The sequence below is a fragment of the Carcharodon carcharias genome, chromosome 1 (genome assembly GCF_017639515.1).
Source record: "Carcharodon carcharias isolate sCarCar2 chromosome 1, sCarCar2.pri, whole genome shotgun sequence".
In the NCBI taxonomy this organism is placed as follows: Eukaryota; Metazoa; Chordata; class Chondrichthyes; order Lamniformes; family Lamnidae; genus Carcharodon; species Carcharodon carcharias.
In genome coordinates this window covers 37,508,871-37,526,552 of record NC_054467.1, presented here as the reverse complement: position 1 = coordinate 37,526,552, position 17,682 = coordinate 37,508,871, and the positions used below count along the sequence as shown (strand labels likewise).

Here is a 17,682-nt window from a genome sequence, read left to right as displayed (position 1 = left end):
CTTCTGAATGGCTGCGAGTTTTATACAGCAATTAGGGTCAAACTTTTTCCTCTTTTGGGGGGGAAGTGCAGGAGCCAGTGTGGGCGGGCAGTCCTCCAATCGGCGCCCCCAACTGGGGGTGCACCGCCATTTTTCGTGGGCGGGCCAATGAAGGCCCGCCCAGCATGACATCTGCATGGAAGCGTTGTGCTCTCCCTGTGCGGGGTGGGGGGGGATTGCAAATGTGGAAGTGCATTCCTTCACGCATGAGCTGCCTCAGGGAGACCAGTTCCCAAAGGGAAAAAGTTTTTGATTCGAAAATTTTATTTGCCATCCATGTCCCCTCATGTGGCAATGTCACATGAGTTGGGACATGGACATAACTTTAAGTAAAAGTGAATGTTAATTTTTCAATTCAGCCATGAAACCTCATCCCGCCTTAAGGTTGGACGGGCAGGTCCACTAAATGCTTGAATTGATTTTTTAATGGCCTCAGTAGGTCGTTGACAGGTTGGCTGGCACACAGCTAACTCAGCTGCGTCCCTGCCGACCTGAAAATGCAAATGACGTGGGATGACATCAGGAGTTCCGCCTGACGTCATTCCGCATCATTTTACACGTCGGCGAGCAGGGGAAATTCTTGCCTAGATAGAACAGGTGGGTTTAAATACAGCTAAATTCACAGCATTAGAAAATAGTGTTTCATGCAATTGATCATGAGCAATGGCACAGAAGTGTACCACTTATATTTCCACAACTGCATGCAGGATCCTAGAATTGTGCAATTTTCCTTCAAAAATTGGTGGATAGCTTGGAATCACTTGACTGCTACGTGATTCTTGGCACAAAAGATTCATAGCAGAATTGTACATGAGCTGAGCAACCATTGTGAGGCTGGTGATTGCAGAGGGGTCTTCCAGGTAATTGACGTAATTAAATGGCTCAACATCCCATCCTACTCACCCCAATCAAACTTATGAGATGAGACCTAAAAAAGACATTCAGCCCCTCATTAAGGGACCTAACGCCTATTTTAGGTGGCCCCCAGAGATGCCTAAGAAATAGCCCAAACCAAATTTATAGTCAGACATTTTTTGGGCATTCTTGGGAATGCAAGATATTCGGTCAGCCACTACAGACCAGCTTTGGATTTTTGACAACTTTCAGTTTGCTGTCGGAATCCATGGTGCAACAACTAAATTCTACACAGTGGCTTTGGTCTTCCCCATTATTAGTTGAAGAAAAGTTCTGCTCACCCTGTACTGAATATCAGACAAGCAGTTTGGAAATTTATGAGCAAGTAACAAAGTTATAGGAAGGGTTGTAGGTTAAATACTATACATTCTGACTCCCTAATTATGAAAAGCTGTCATGAACTGACTTAATCATAATTCGCAGAGGGGAGTTAGAAAGATCTTCTCAAGGTGTTAATAGTAACTTAGAGTATCTGGAATTGAATTCTTCTTAAATGAACTCTTTCATGATTGCAGTATCATTTATATGCTCGAGTGAGAATGTTCCTTCACGATGAGGAGGTCCAAAAACCAATCAATGTCACCAGGCAGCAATAAGTACTCAAGTAATAGCTTGCTAGAGAGTTTAAAATATAACAACTTCAACTAATTATTTCAAAGATGACGAGATTAGTTGGCCAACTCTAGTTGCATAGTGGCCCACAAGTTCTTTTTATTTGCTTAGGTTATGTTACCATGGTACTAAAGTGAAAACTACAGAATAGTTAACCATCATTTCTTGAGATAGAGGAGCATGAAACCAGACATAGTTTATAATCACTCCAACACGTAAAGATACCCATTCAGGATTCTGTTTATAATCTGAGAGAAAGGATGGATTTATTTCCAAACACATCTGTTATAAATATTGTTCAAAGTTAATTGGAACCATCCACCAATGGTTTTTACTGAACTTTTAAGTAGTCCCCATAATGTAGCACATTGGGGGGAAAAAATAATCAAAACATTGTGTTTTTAGGTTCTTCATACCAAAATCACTAATGCCATGTGAAATGTATGTTTTTTAAGGGACTGCCTGCACCCCAGCAAGTTGACAATTCTCATGTCAGAAAAATGCTAGTCAGCATGATTTGCTTTTGATAATTTGTGGCATTATCTCCCAGGGAGATTGATTAGCTCTGGAGTTGCCAAAATTAGCCCAATAGAGTCTATGTGCTGCCAACATTTGTGTGTGTATCATTTTTATGGTGCTGTATAATGATATTATTTAAAATAAACTGTTCAACTCCTGAATGCTCTACTTTATCCTAAAATGGAATATTGGAATATCCTAAATAGGATAGTCATGATCAACTTCAGTGATTAGATGTTTGTGGTAATTTGGGTTTTTTATGCATTTACTCAGCATCAAGAGTGAGGTCATTTACACATAGTCATCCTTGTGATGGATTCATTCATTGCCAAATGTAATTTCAAGATTTTTGTTGGCTAATTTCATTTGACCCTGTGAAGCCTGTCCCTCTGTGCATATGCACACATAAGTTATTGTACCTGTAATTGAATGTGATGACAGCCATAATCACTCTCCAACATATATGAGATTTGGTGCTTTGTTGGATAAATGCAAATATGAAATCCTGTTGGAATTTCTGTTGATCCTAATTTGATAAACATTCAAATTATAAGTTATTATGACACAATTGGCTCAGCCACAGGGAATGGCCAATTATAACATAATTTCTTCAGTTCACAGATTGGGGTAATTTGACACCATCATGTTAGAATCAATAATGAACCAATTATGACATATTGCTGGCTTAGAAAGCAAAAAAGTCTATGTAATATAAATTATAAATTGGCAGTGGATCTACTTCTTTTCATTTTTAACATTTCTTTTGATAGATAATCTGCTGGAACAAGCTCCATCAGATATGTTCAAAAGGCAGGAGGGATAAACCTGGCAACTACAGGCTCGTCAGTCTAACATCAGTGGTGGAGAAACATTGAGATATTAAATCAGGACAAATTTGATAGGCATTGGAAAAATATGAGTTAATAAATAAAAACCAGCTCAGACTTGTTAAAGGGAAATCATGTTTGACCTACTTGATTAAGCTCTTTGATGAATTAATGAAGACAGTTGATGAGGGTGTTGCGGTTTTGTTGAGCATTTGGACTTTCAAAAGATGTTTGATAAAGTACAACATAATAGACTTGCTAACAAAATTGAAACCATTGGGATTACAGGGGCAGAGGCTGCATGGATATAAAGTTGGTTAAGGGACAGAAAGCAGAGACTAGCTTTCTGCAGTGATTTTTCAGTCTCTGGGTAAGTCTGCAGTAGTGTTCTCCAGGGATCGGTGTTGGGGCCACTGTTCTATACAGGGCATAGTTTTAAAATTTGCCGGTGACACGGAAGTTGGAAATCTATTCAAGAGTAAGTTGAATTATTGCAGACTTCAGGAGATATAGACTGGTGAAATGGGCTGACACATGGCACACAAAATTTAACGCAGAAGAATGAGAAGAACCAACCTAAGTTAAATGGTACCATTGTAAAGGGGGTGCAAGAGTAAGAGAGAACTGGGATGTACATATACAAATCTTTGAAGGCGGTAGGGCATGTTGAGAAAGCTGTTAAAAAATCAAATGGGATTCTTGGCTTTTGTAGTGGTGGTACAGAATACAGAAGCAAGGAAGTTATGCAAAATCCTTTATAAAACACTAGTTAGTTACCAAATGGAGTATTGTGGGAAAGTCTGAGCACCTCACTTTAAGTAGGAACTCAGGGCCCCAGAGAGGATGCAGAGAAGATTTACTAGAATGGCACCAGGAATGAAAGACTTCAGTTACATGAAGAGACTCAATGAAGCTGGGTGGCTTTCATTAGAGTAGAGAAGATTAAAAGGGAGATTTCATAGAGGTGTTCAAAATCATGAAGATAGAGTAAATTAAAGAAACTTTCCAGTAGCAGAAGATTAAGTTAATTAACAAAAAAACAGAGGTGGTTTGAGGCAAAACTGTTTTGCAGAGCAAGTTGCTATGATCTCGAATGCACTGCTCAAAAGATGTGGAAGCAGGTTCAATAATGACTTTCAAGAAATGAATTAAATAAATACTTAAAGTTGGAAAAATTTGCCATGAGGAAAGATCAGGTGATTGGGCGAATTAGATGTCTTTCAAAGAATGGCCTACTTCTGTGCTATATCATTCCATGGTTGGTAGAAACAATAAACTGGACAACTCCATAGCAGTTAGCATTGGTTAATTGATATTGTCTCAGTGAAATATTAATGGGGTAGACTTTTGTCTGGCTCTGTCTCCAGGCCCAGTCGCGGTGCTGAACAACCAATGCTCACCTGAACCAAAAAACCCAAGGAAATTGAGCCTCAAGTCAGAAAATGAAGCATACTCAGGGTGAGCTGTTGACTGGTCATGGTCCACAGGCAGCTCAGTTAAATGAATATATCTATGTTGGCCACTTTCTATAACGCTCAGCTATGTCCCGGAACTGGGTTTTGGAGCAAGTGATGGGGGTAGGCGTGATTACGACGCCTGTGACATCAGCAGAAGACCTCCACTCGACCAGCTTCACAGGAACATTTTTTTTTTAATTTCACCTTTATGTCTCTCGAGATCCTGAGGCTGACAGATTCCTTGATGGGTTCAACAGGTGTGAAGGCTCTAATCTACATACTTAGGGAGTCTTTAGGAATCCGTGTTGAAGGCTAAAAAATATACAGTGCCACAAATTTATCAGTAGAGCCGATGCCTGTTCTGATTGGGAGCGGGTAGCCCAACAGTCAATTAGTATATGTTGCACCTGACTTCTGCCTAATAAACATTTCTATCCCAGTGGCATTCATCATCTAGAATATCATAATGGTTCATGTCTATGTTCATAAATTTAAGGACTGCGAATGTTTATACTTCTCAAAACAATGTTTTAATTTAGAAATACCTCAATAGATTAGTCGCATAGACGTCTCTGGTCCAGTGTGACCTAAAACATCCCTGTACTGCAGGTAATATATGACACATCCAAAAAAATCATAGGGTTACCAACCTTCCTCAATTGTCTAGCAGTCTCCCGGAATAGAAAATGAAGCACCCACTTACTGCAACTGACAACTGGAAAGAAAAATAGAACTGTGATTTTTAAACTTCCCTTCAAAGCAGTGCCTCCTGCTCTTGCCCATCACCCGAGGCCCTCACCCTAGCCCCCCACCCCCTTTCTGTTAACTTATTATATTTAAATGAAATTCCATATCACATATGTCCAGTCAGAGCTAATTTAATGCTATATCTGTGGGTCCTGTCAAGACGTGTGTTCAGAGAATTCTTGTACTTAGCAGGGTGGTGAGAGAGCCTGAGGCTCAACTGGGCCCGCACCCACTGATTATCAGGGTCTCTGTGTTCAATTTGCATCAGGGGAGCAGAATATGGGGGTGAATAATACTGTCCCAGATCGGGAGTGTTTGCCATTTAAAGGAGCATATTATGGGGCATGATGACATCAAGTGCCATTTACAAAGTCATCGCGCCGGTTTCCAATAAAACCTGTGGTGGGTCAAAAAGTCAGGAACCCGCCGGGTTATTTAAATTGCAATTGACAAGCCAACTAAGGTCATTCACAACCCAACTCACTGTCATAATGTGTTCAGAAGGCAATAACATGCCTTCGGAGTAAGATTCACGATAGGTGGGAATCCGTTTTTTCATGGGAAAGCATGTTTGGGCAAGTTTTAAAACAGCAGCTGAGACCAGAGTCTTTCAGCTTTACAGCACAAACCCCAGTGACTGCAGGGAATGAGCAGAGGAACCTTTTGGATATTTTCTTTCATGAAGAGGAGTCTCCTCAGATTCAGAGGGCTCCTTTGACTGCATATTATTCTGTCCATTACTCAGGGGCGAGGGATGAAAAGTATCTGAGACGATGGGGATTGTGGCCTCACTTGGAGACACAACCTGCAATGAGGAGGAGTGAAGGATTAGGAGGAGGAGGAGGGGAAGGACGAGAGGAAGAACGGAACACAAGGAGGCTCAGGATGCTGTGGTAATTCAGGAAGGGAACATAGCAACACCAGGGTCAGGAGAAACCCTCAGTGGAGGCACAAATGATCTTATGGCGCCCCAAGAATATATAGGCAAAGATTTAGCTACCTGCAACTGAGCGAGACTCAGTGCAGAAGACGACTCAGGCTTTCAAGTGCCAAGTGACATCACTTTGTGAGGTGCTTTCAGAGGAGACCCATCCTTGGGGTCTTGGAAGCCACCCAATGCCTGTCACATTGAAGGTGACAGTGGAGCTGAACTTCTTCACAATAGGCTCATTCCAGGCAGCCTGTGGAGATCTCAGTGGGATAACACAGTCTGCTGCACACCATTGCATCAAGCTATTCACTGATGCAATGTTCTGAACCACTGGTAATTACATCACCTTCACGCAGGATGTCCAAAGCCAGATGGATAGAGTTCGAGGATTTGCAGTGAGTGCTTGTTTCCCCAGGGTGCAGGGAGCCATTGACTGCATGCTCGTAGCTGTTAAGGCTCCTGAGGGACAGCCATGCACCATCATAAGCAGAAAGTGTTTCCACTCGATCAATGTTCAGCTGGTGAGTGAGCATAACCAGCGGGTCATGCAGGTGTGTGCCAGGTACCCAGGCAGAAGTCACGATGCAGACATTCTTAGGAACTCGCAGATTCCAGACCTTTTCACTGGCCCAGATTCTTTGGAGGGATGGCTGATAGGTGATGTACGTGCTATCCACTCAAAAGATGTCTGATGACACCTGAGAGGGAACCAAGATCTGACGCAGAGAGGAGGTACAATGAAGCCATGCCAGCACCAGGGCCATAGTGGAGCAGACCATCGGTGTCCGAAAGATGCACTTCCAATACCTGGACAGATCTGGAGGTGCACTTCAGTACTCCCCCTCATGTGTGTCCCTGATGGTGATGGTTTGCTGTGTGCTCCATAACGCTGCCATCCAAAGAGATGTCCTGGAGGATGATAACAGGCCAGGTGGGGGCCAGTCCTCTGAGGATGATTGCAATGATGAGTTGAGGGACTGCAATGATGGTCCTGGTGATAGTTCTGGCTGTGATGAGTGGAAGGCCGTGACACCAGGGATGCCCTAATACAGCAAAGGTTTCTATTGTGCATCTTGCAACTGCTGCAGAAGGCGTTTGGTGAAATCTTGGCTCTCCTTTTTCCAGCAACAATGAGAGAGTCCTGTAGCCCTTATATCCAAACATCCTCCTGCCCTCCCTCAACCTTTGATTTCTTCCCTCAGCCATCAGACACAAGTCACACAGCCACAGCAATCAAGAAGAACATCAGCATAAGGGAATATGAGTTTTGTGTTTATCCAAAAGCTTTAAAGGGCTAACAACATCAGTAAATAATAACCTCACCCATGTTCCCCTATTCGTGACTGATGTGGATATTTACTAACATGTTTACAAGTGCTCTAGTGCAGTGCTCGCCCCTCGCTTGCAGCAGCACTGGAGAGAGGCATCTGATCTGCCATCTCCCTTGCCCTGGTGACTTTGGTGAGTGGGTATCCGCTATGCAGCTGTAGCCTTGAGTGGCCGGCCACTCCAGGACACTCTTGCTGAGATGCACGCGAGTCTTCAGTTGCCACGGCAACGGTCAAGGGCTGTGTCAATGGCAGACGGACGGAGCAGATGCAGTCCCCATCAGAAGTGCTATGAGAGGAACTCACAGATGGAGCTGCTGCTTCTCAGCCACCGCAACCGCGCCCCCCCCCGCCCGCCCACCACCACCACCACCACCCCTCCCCCCCCCGTCCCAATCTCACTGCTAGGACCAATTGGTCCTTACTGCCAACCAGTGAGGTTCTAGGAGCTGGATGGGTGACCAAGCTCCCAGTTCTCCTGTCGCCCTGGGTCTGAGCCCCTGAGCACTCAGTTTGCCCTCCAACACAGTCGCCAGTCTGTCTATGGAGGAATCTTGGTGCTCTGAAGTGTGAGTGATCACAGTGCACTAATGGCCTAGATGGACACCTCCACAGTTCAGGCCAGAGCATGCAACCTCTCTGGTAAACCCACCAAATCTTCACGGACCTCGCGCTAAACATCCAGCATCTGCCACCTTACAGATGACTCCAGAGGCTCATCATATGACTCAAAATTAGTCTCCAGATCACCCCGGACACTTCTCCGACTGCTTGAGGCCTGCTCCACCACACTGTCCAGCAGCTGCATGTGCGAATGTGAAGTGCTCGATCTGTGATGGTGCAGGGTACAGAGAGAGTATGTGACGCTGCACCCTCCGTGGGTTCCTGGGTGGTGGAGGAGGGAGGTTGCTGGACAGCTTCTGGTGCAGCTTGCACTAAAGAGGCTTCTCCTGTAACAAATAGTAATCAGCAAAGGGGTAGTCTGGTATTTAATCGCTTGGCACATCAGCCATATCACACAACGCACATAAATCATTTCACAGTCCAACATGAGTGAATGAATTTCACAGACACAATGAACCCTTGAACAATGATCTGAAGCTTCAGATCATGAAGCTTGTCAAGGTTCCAATGTGTGAACTTCATTCACCAGACACATTGCATAATTCCTAACCTCCATTAAACCACCACTAGCCAAGACCTCTTAACAACCAGTCTGAAACTTCTGTCATCTCACCAGAACCAGGCTTCCCTTCAATCTTGGCACTGCCTGTACTCCTGGATCAGTCGGGCTCCAGCAGATCCAGCACTTGCTCCTCATAAGGAGTCAGGACCTCCAGATTGTGTAGACCCCTGCCTGTACGGGCTTTCTCACAGGGATAATGGGCTGGCTTCTCTGGAAAAGATGTGGCACAGAGGTTTCATCAAAAATTTGGAACTATAATATGTGACGCCTCAAACCCATTATCAGATCAGTGCATGCCAGCCTGAAGCCGATGCCCTTGCATCATAAGGTGAGCCTGCAAACCACCCCGGCATATAACTAGACCATCGCTTGAAATGCAAATGGACTGGTCTAGGGTAGCTGTGTCCATGTGGAATTATGCAACTTTTGATGAGTGGCTAACCTCATTTACCTCCTGCATTTGCTAATGAGACCTGTGTCACACTGGACCCAGATTGCTCATACTGATGCTATACTCACACTGGCTGACCTCATGAGGTCATTGAGCCTTTTGTGGCACTAGAACCAAGTCTTCCTCACCAGGTCAACATTGTTGACCTCTTCAGCCACCTCCTCCCACACAGCATGAATCTGCCTGGGCGCCCTCCTCTTCCTAGTGCTCGGCATGAGCTGGTCATGTCAATCATGTACTGCATGCAGGAGAGTGCAATGACAGCATGAATGAATCTGGGGGCAGCTTTATCCCTTCTAGAACGCCTCTCCCCTCGCTCCAATGGCACAGAAATCTGTGCATGGAAGTGTGTATTAAATGTACAACTCCTCAATGCCAAAAGGTGGGAGATTGACATGATTGTCAGAGATCAGCTGAAGTTGAAATTAGCTTACCTGGCCAGACTGGAATATTCACAAATCTTCACCATGTCTAATTTATGCACTCGATTGATCATCTGATGGGTTAGCTAACACTGTCCCATATCAGGGGGCCCTTTAAAGTGCTGGCCGTGACCTTGTTCCGGGTCACGGCTTGCAGCCTCAGAGACCGGACATCCTGCTCTCCATTACTCATTGGGCAGGATGACAGTCTGTTACCCAACCTTGCCCTAATTGGCAGCACTTAGTGCATTATCGGGCACCGACTGCAGACCTGGAGGTCGGAACGTCACCGATTTCCGGGTGCAGAACCCCCTGTCGGTGCATGAACACGGTCCGTGGCAGCCGAGGTGTCACAGGTGTGCTGGTCTCTGGAAGAGCTGTCTCACAGTAAAATAATGTTGGTATCATTGCAGCTAACAGAGAGGCTATGCTAAGTTGGATTAGGCCTTTTGTTTGCCATATGACTATACTTTACCTGCTATATTACCAGACCACTCGGGTAAAAGAGTGGCACTGGTGATGCATGTAAATGGGTTGTGGTTATTTAGGGTCTGTCCAGGATCTGATTCAGTTATGATTTTCCCCAGTATTGAATAGTCTAGGTTCCTAAATGAATAATGGTCATTTGAGTCAGCTGTGAGAGTGCTGCTGATTTCATGTTTCAGCAAAAGTCATCTTCAAGATAGGAGAAAAAAGAAAAGACATTCTGTTGTGGAATGAGTAGTAACAATATCATAATGTTTGTCTGTGTTGATACTTACCTAAAACCTGACCAGGCAGCAATGGGAGAATTTTCTGTTTAGTGATGTTTTACATCAGTCTAGTTCAGACATCAATAAACTTGAATCCAAAGGCAGAGAGAATGAAGTCTGATAGACAGCCCAAGCTCAGAATGGAAGTAACTTTGAACAGAACAGTGGTCATGCCCACAACTGGAGTTGCAGTGGTTGAATTGGCATAATGCCCTGACTATCTGGGCTCAGAGTGTTTGAGACTTGAGGCTTCTGAGGCCACCAGATGCGTCTGAAAAAGGCATCCATTCCTTTGGGTGCACATACTCTTGTAATGATCTCTAAACTAAATGAACGACAGGTTTCTTTGTTCTCCAGAGTTCTGGAAGAAATGTGAGCTGTGCTGAGTGTATGCATTCAGTTCGTCAACTTGAAGACATTGGCATAGATTTTCCAATTGGCAGTAACATTTGAGCGGATTTAATATATTTTGAGGCAGAGTTATCGCCAGATTCATTTTTTCAGTTACTGCGCTCAGTGGTAACAGTTGCCACAAGAATCATTAAAATTCAATTAAACCAATAATTATGTGGAACAAAATGTACCCAGTTCCAATTTTCAAACTCAAATTTCAGTATTATGCAACCAATTTGGATTTGTCCTTAATAGGGCCAGAGGGCTATAGAAATCTATTCAGAAACATTTTTGAATGTGCCAACTGCACATTAAATCAGCAGTTACCTCTAAATAGCCCCTTAACAGCCACAAAGTGCAATACCCAGGCCATAGACACCTATCTCTATTTTAATTCATTCATTTTTGTGATAATTAGCAGGTGAGAAAGTTTTTCTTGTGCAGCTGTTCAGAGAAAGGTCCGAAGTATTTTTGAGGTAGCACAGTTGTGGTATTTTTTCCCTTTCATTTGGTAATGTTAATGAAAATGTCAGCACAAGTACAAAGTGAGGAAACTTTATACTCACAAACTTTATCGCTAGTATTAGCAAATAAAAAGTGCATTATATAAAGTTTAATATGTTATACATAAGCATTCTCAATTAAAATTCCTGCAGCCCAGTTGATTGCTGTGGAGCTACATCATATTACACAGAACGTACTGGGAAAAGATGTAAAGGATTGGCAAAGTAACTTCTTTTTAAAGGAAAGAAACACAGTAATGTAGTTGTTAATAAACCAGAAATGAATTGTTCAAAGGCTGTTTCATCTGAACATGAGGTAAGTATTCAATGGTGAACAAAATCATAGGGCTGAATTTTCCCCTATGCGCTTCCTGTGCAGTCGCGAGGGAGTGGGGTGGGGGGGGGGGAGTCCCTGAGCCGAGCGTGCACTCTTTCGCACATGCGCACAAAAGAGCACGCTCATCTCCCTGAGGCTAAATGCATCCTCAGGGAGATTGGCTCTAAATATTAAAAACCTAAAAATAGAAAAATAAAATTTCCCTAACATATCCCGTCATGTGACAATGTCACATGAGTTGGGACATGTCCATGGATGAGGTTTCATGCTTTTTTCTAATTCATGCCGGGTTGAAAGGGTAGGTCCTTTAATTACTTAATTGACTCTGTCAATGGCCTCAATTGGCCATTGACAGGTCGGTGGGCGCGCAGCTAATTTCGCTGCGCTCCCACCTGCCTGAAAATTTAAATGGGGTGCGGTGACATCGGGAGTTCCGCCTGAAGTCACCCCGCGTCATTTTACGCGTTGGCGAGCGGGCACCGCCCCCACTCGCTGATGTATAAAATCCTGCCCATACATTCCAGTAATTAGCAGGAAAGCAATTCCAAATTGCTTCTATCTAGCTGTCATATAAATATTTCAGAACTGAAGCAGCACATATTTCAATTACTAGAAAATATTTAATGCATGAGAAGGTTGTGCGTTTTCAATTCCTTTCCTAGATGTGGTCTGATACTCTTAACCTGTGTCGAAGCCATATCAGCTGACCTAAGAGCAGTGACTTTTTCAACATCATACAATCTTATTTTAGAGGAATAAGATTGTTTTAAGAGAAAGCTATTCCTTTGACCAGTTTCCATAGACTATCCTACATTGAAATTGCACATGCAATTTCGGGAATGGATTGTGATTTTTTTCTTTTCTTTCTGAGGGATTGAAACATCTGTAGAAAGTGTGATAATATAATTACAAATGCCTGATTAATTGTGTTGATGTGTTCTTTTTCTCTCCCTACTCTCCCCACTCTCCTCGCAGGATCTCCAGTCCTTACTGGCACAGGCACCATCACCTTGATTGTCAGCGACGTCAATGACAATATTCCAACATTTGCCTTCAAAACCTACCATGCCACCATCCCCGAGGATGTTTTGACGGGGACTGATGTCTTGCTTGTAAATGCTACTGATGTTGACGAAGGTTCAAATGCAGTCATTAGGTAAAGGCATTTTGTGTGATGCATATTTTCTGCTCTGTGGTGACACAGCATGTTCAAGAGTAACCCTTTGATATAATCCTTTGAGTTTTATTGTAACACATTGGCCTAGAAATTGGAACACAGCACCCTGCTTTAGGTGAGAAACTAGCGCCAAAAGGTCCAATGTGGCGGTTGGTTTAGACATATGTACCCATCCCATGTCAGAAGTGCACCACCTGCCACTTTATGAGCATATGCAGTGCGTGCTCATTTTTGGGCATAGTCAAATTTCTGAACTGTTGTGTTTTCATCTCTCACATACAGGGAGCAAAGAAAACATTTTGTCAATGATGCACCTCCTGATTTAAAATGTATTCTGTGTGGCTTCAAGTGACAGCTTCTTGTGGAGAGTCTGTTGTAACATCTTTATTGTGCCATGTGAATGAATTCCCTAATCTGGACAAAAATCCCACTAAGAGACTCTCTAATTTCCAATTTAGCCAAACAAAAGTAATGATGATGCTAAGTGATGGTGACATGCTGTTCACAGCACCACTCAACAGGGGTTGGTATATTTTTCACAGAATGCTGAATTCTCTCAGCTTCTTCATGCTATTCAGGGCAATTTCATAAATTAATCTGTTCAGTGAAATTTCCCTGCTTCTAAATAAAGCCCCATGCAAGAAATTCACAGTAGGTAGATGGAAGCATGGTTCATTTACACATTGTTTTGTATAATTTCCCATGTCTCCCTTTGATATAGTGTCACATTTTTCCTTTGAAGATATTAATTTGGCTGAAGATGAAAAATATTATTGGAGTACTTAGTTTGGGGGATATTGAAGCATGTGACTATGCAACATATGAATTGAATCAAAACGAGCCCTGTGCTCAATGCAGTTAACAATTACTTTGTGAACTCTGTTTTCAATACCTATTATATATTAAGATCACTTGTGGGGGCTGTAAGGGACATAAAGTATTTGTAACATTCCATATCAAAATACATTCTTTGTCCTGTGCCAATGGCCAGAATTTTCCGGCCCCATTGGTGTCGGGCGTTATGGCGGGCGGGGGGATGGGGTGGTGGGGAGCACAATATGGTGAGAAGGCCAAAAATCGGTTTTACGACATCATGAAACCAGTTTGCGATTGTCCACTCCACCCGTCAGTGGTGGGCTGCATTTCCCCCTGCTGAACGTTGGAAATGTCATTTTAATACATTTACATCTGCTCAGCGGAATTATCTCTCCACATCAAATTTACTGCCCATGTCGAGGTGACTTCAGAACAGCGTGCTTGACAACTGCCTTTAAAAGGCTTGCACCTGGCGACCTGAACTTTGAGGGGAACTCGGAGGTGAGTGCACACAACCTTGCGCAGCGCTCGCAAGCATTGCCTGTAGGACATCAAGGATGAGGCACCGCGCATTCGCAGGGGGCACAGGCAAGTGCTTTTTCCCTGTCATTCAGTGCAGTGCTGGGGCAAGGGCTCCAGTGTGGGTCAGACCAGGGTTGGGGCTGGGGTTTGCTGGGGGGGCAAGGCAGCACGGACTGAAGGAAGCACGCAAGCATGTGCCTGGATGGGGGATTGGCAGCAAAGACCGAAGGAAATACTCAAGCACATGCCAGGCGGTTGGGCTCCATTGACATAGTTGGAGTCTGGTCTCTTTCACAAAAGTGTGAAATTGCCACCAAATGCTCCTTTCACCCCTCGGGTGCAGTCTGCAAATTAATGTGCATTTTAGGGGCAGCAGAACAATTAGCCGACTGGGCAAGTTGTGCCATGGAGCAGTCACTGGTGGAGGCGATCACAGCCCCTTGCAATGTCTTTATTAAGGTTTGGACCAGTCTTCCCCATGGTTCAAGCTAACAGTGCAGCCTTGCAGTGTAGATTAGGAGAATGCCTGCGCCTGAGCTGAGAGCACAGCATGCAGTCCAGTGGCAAAAACTGCTGTCAACCATTCAAGTGGAGTGGAGCATAGATGGCAGGGTTTGGACAGCCAATCAATGCACTACACACTGGCCATCCAAGTAGTGGCTACCATTCTCCTGCATGCATGAAGAAGCCTTCAAGAGTGGTTCTCAGGACATGTATGCTAACCCACGCATCTCTCTCTTTTGATCCTGCAGGAAGAGAAAATCAGGATCATGGAGCCTGGTAATTTAGCGGTATGTCTCATGGCTTACAGAGAGTAAAGAAGAAGAAGAGAGCGTCACAGGCACCAGGCTTGGCAAAGGGAGGAGCACCTCCCTCAAGATGAAGGGGTGGCAGGGCCTGCTGCTTATGCAGCTGAAGATCCACAGCAAGCCGTTGCTGGTTGGTGCCTCGCTAGACCCAGGGTCTATAGGTGGTGCCGGTCATTCCTGCAGATGACTGAGAACCAATGTCACCAAAGACTGCGCATGTCTAGGGAACTGGTTGGTCACATATGCCACCTGCTGCAAGATTTGGCACCACGGGGACATGGAGGGTATCCACAGCACGTGGCCATGAAAGTGACCGTGGCATTCAATTTCTACACCAGTGGCTCCTACCAGTATTCCACAGGTGACTAGTGCAGAATCTCACAAGCCTCCACGCATAAGTGTATCCAGGAGGTCACAGACACCATCTTCATGAAGGCACAGAGCTTTGTATATTTCACCCGGAATCAGGAAAGCCAGGGAGCAAGAGCGCTGGGATTTGTGCAGATCTCTGGTTTTCTACAGGTTCAGGATGCCATCGAATGCTTAGATCTTCATGACAACAAGCAGTCAACTGCGTCATTTGCAAGGGCTTCTATGCGCTGAATGCTCAGCTGGTGTGTGACCACCACAAACACATCCCGCAGGTCTGCGCACCATTCCCAGGGAGCATCCATGACTCCTGCACCCTTAGCAGGTCTCAGATCTCTGACCTCGGAGAGGCTGCAGGGTTGAGTCCTCGGGGACGAGGGCTACCCACAGAGGACATGACTGATAACGTCCATGTGGCCACCTCAGATTGCAGCAGGGCAGCGGTATAACAAACCTTATGCCATGACCCGAACTTTGGTTGAGCAAACAATAGGTCTTTTGAAAATGAGGTTCCGATGCCTCGACAAATCCGGTGGAGCACTGCAATATGATTTACAGAGGTTGTCGCACGTCATCATTGTTTGCTGCGCACTCCACAACCTGGTGCTGAAATGGAGGGAGGACCTGGCTGAGGAGGAGATAGAGGAGCTGCACACCACCTCCGATTAGGAGGGCATCAAAGGGGATGATGATGAATGAGGTCTTCGAAGGCAAGGATGCTGGCAATGAGGCCATTGCACTCATTGCTGCAAGATTCATTGAGGATGATGACGAGATACAGTAAGGACAGTCCTGATCTCCTCACCTTGCATCTGTGAACACTTGACTCTTGTGTGGCTGATGGCAATGCACATACCCTCAGTGCTCAAGCTCACATCACGGAAATGCAGCGGAGGCCCTAATAGTCACTAGATTCCAGGAGGATGATGACGAGATGCAGTGAGGACTTCATAGATCTTCAAATAGCCTCTGTGAATGACTCCTGTCTGTCTGAGGGCAGCTCGCTTGCGCTCTGTGATCAGGGTCATATCATGGAGACACAACCATGAAACTTTAAAGGCACCTGATCCTTTGTCAGCCTTTAGCACCTGAGCCCTTCAGGAACACAGTGTCACCGGTCACAGATGCTGAAGAGATGGGAGCCAGCCCCATCTCAAAGATGCTGAGAGCACACAGAGAGAAAGGTGAAACACTGTGATGCCTGCTCATGACATTCTGCAGCAATAATAAGCATTATGGAGGTGCAGGCATCAGTAATGTGTCCAGTGAGCGTGAAGCTGGACCATCACTTTGGTCCGAAGGTTACACACTGCACAGGGAAGAGGCCCTGGACTGAGATACCTGCCTTTATCTTGTGCAGAAGCCAAGGTTTCACATCTAAGTGACATGAACACAGCTAATTAAAACAGGAGCCATAGGCAAGGAACCATTTTTGGGAGTTTACTTACAGTCATGAACATTAAGTACAAGCGATTAACACCTGTGCCCAGGCTGTGCAACTACCAAGTTATGGTACTGGGCTTATAACCCCAAGATCAAGAGTTCAAATCTCACAATGGCAAACTATGAAACAATGTAACTTCATCTGAATAGGAACAGATGGAAACATGTTTGTAAAAAATTTTGGCTTGGCCTAAATAGCCAAGTGGTTATAGTACTGGGTTTGTAACCCCAAGATCAAGAGTTCAAGTCTCACAATGGCAAACTATGAAACAATGTAACTTCATCTGAAGCAGATGGAAACGGGTTTGTACTCGAAAGAGTTACATCTTCTTAACTTTCCCAACCCTGCCTTGGTGCTCCCCAGACATCCACAGTGGAGATGGAGGCAGCCTGCTGACTGACACGCTCTATCTGTGATGACCTTGGCTGGCGTCCTCTGGAGAGCTGAGACCTAGAGGGCCCCGGCCTCTTTCGGGGTCCTGCTGTGTGGCAATGGCATCCTCCTGAGCCTATGGAGCTGGAGCTGCGGGGGTCAAAAGTGTAGGGAATTCAGATGGGCCAGACACTCCTGAAATCACCTGGGTGAATGGCCCTGGGGTGTACACCTGCTGATCCTCCTCTCTATTTGTGCCCAAGCACCTGGCAGACTCCTTGAGGGGGAGGGACAGCTGGACTGAGATTGAGTTGCCCCACACATCCCTCTCACATTGACATTGTTGGAGGCCAACTATGGCGTCAACAATGGAGTTCAGCTCGTGCAGCAATGGAGGACTGATGTCCTGGACCAAGGTCTCCAATGCTCTCCTACCAGTGTTGACCTCGGTGCATTGGCAAGCCAGTGCTATCACCACAGACTGAAGGCAGATGGACTCCTCCATTGTGCCTTGCAATATGAGGAGTGCTGTGGACATCCCTTCCTGATGTTGCCAAGCTTGCCTTTACAGCTCCAACAACTGAAGTATGACCAAGTCCAGAGGCTCCTATCTGACTCGGACTCAGCAGCCATCTGGCCTCCAGCAGTCCTCTGAGTACTGGAAACCTGGGAAGCCCCTGCTGCTGCCTGCTGTGGATCAGACAATGTGATTTGCCCACCAGATCGTGACCCTGAGGCTACTCTAGAACTAGGT

The 17,682-nt window shown here is 45.1% G+C and overlaps 1 protein-coding gene across 1 annotated transcript in view; it reads left to right on the top strand.

The window, feature by feature from the left end:
- Positions 1-17,682, top strand: part of LOC121292460 (protocadherin Fat 4) — a 410,751-nt gene that overhangs the window by 298,081 nt on the left and 94,988 nt on the right. Inside the window, exon 8 of the mRNA XM_041214468.1 lies at positions 12,395-12,575. Within this exon, the coding sequence (XP_041070402.1) occupies positions 12,395-12,575 (181 nt within the window). The remainder of the gene's footprint in view (positions 1-12,394; positions 12,576-17,682) is intronic.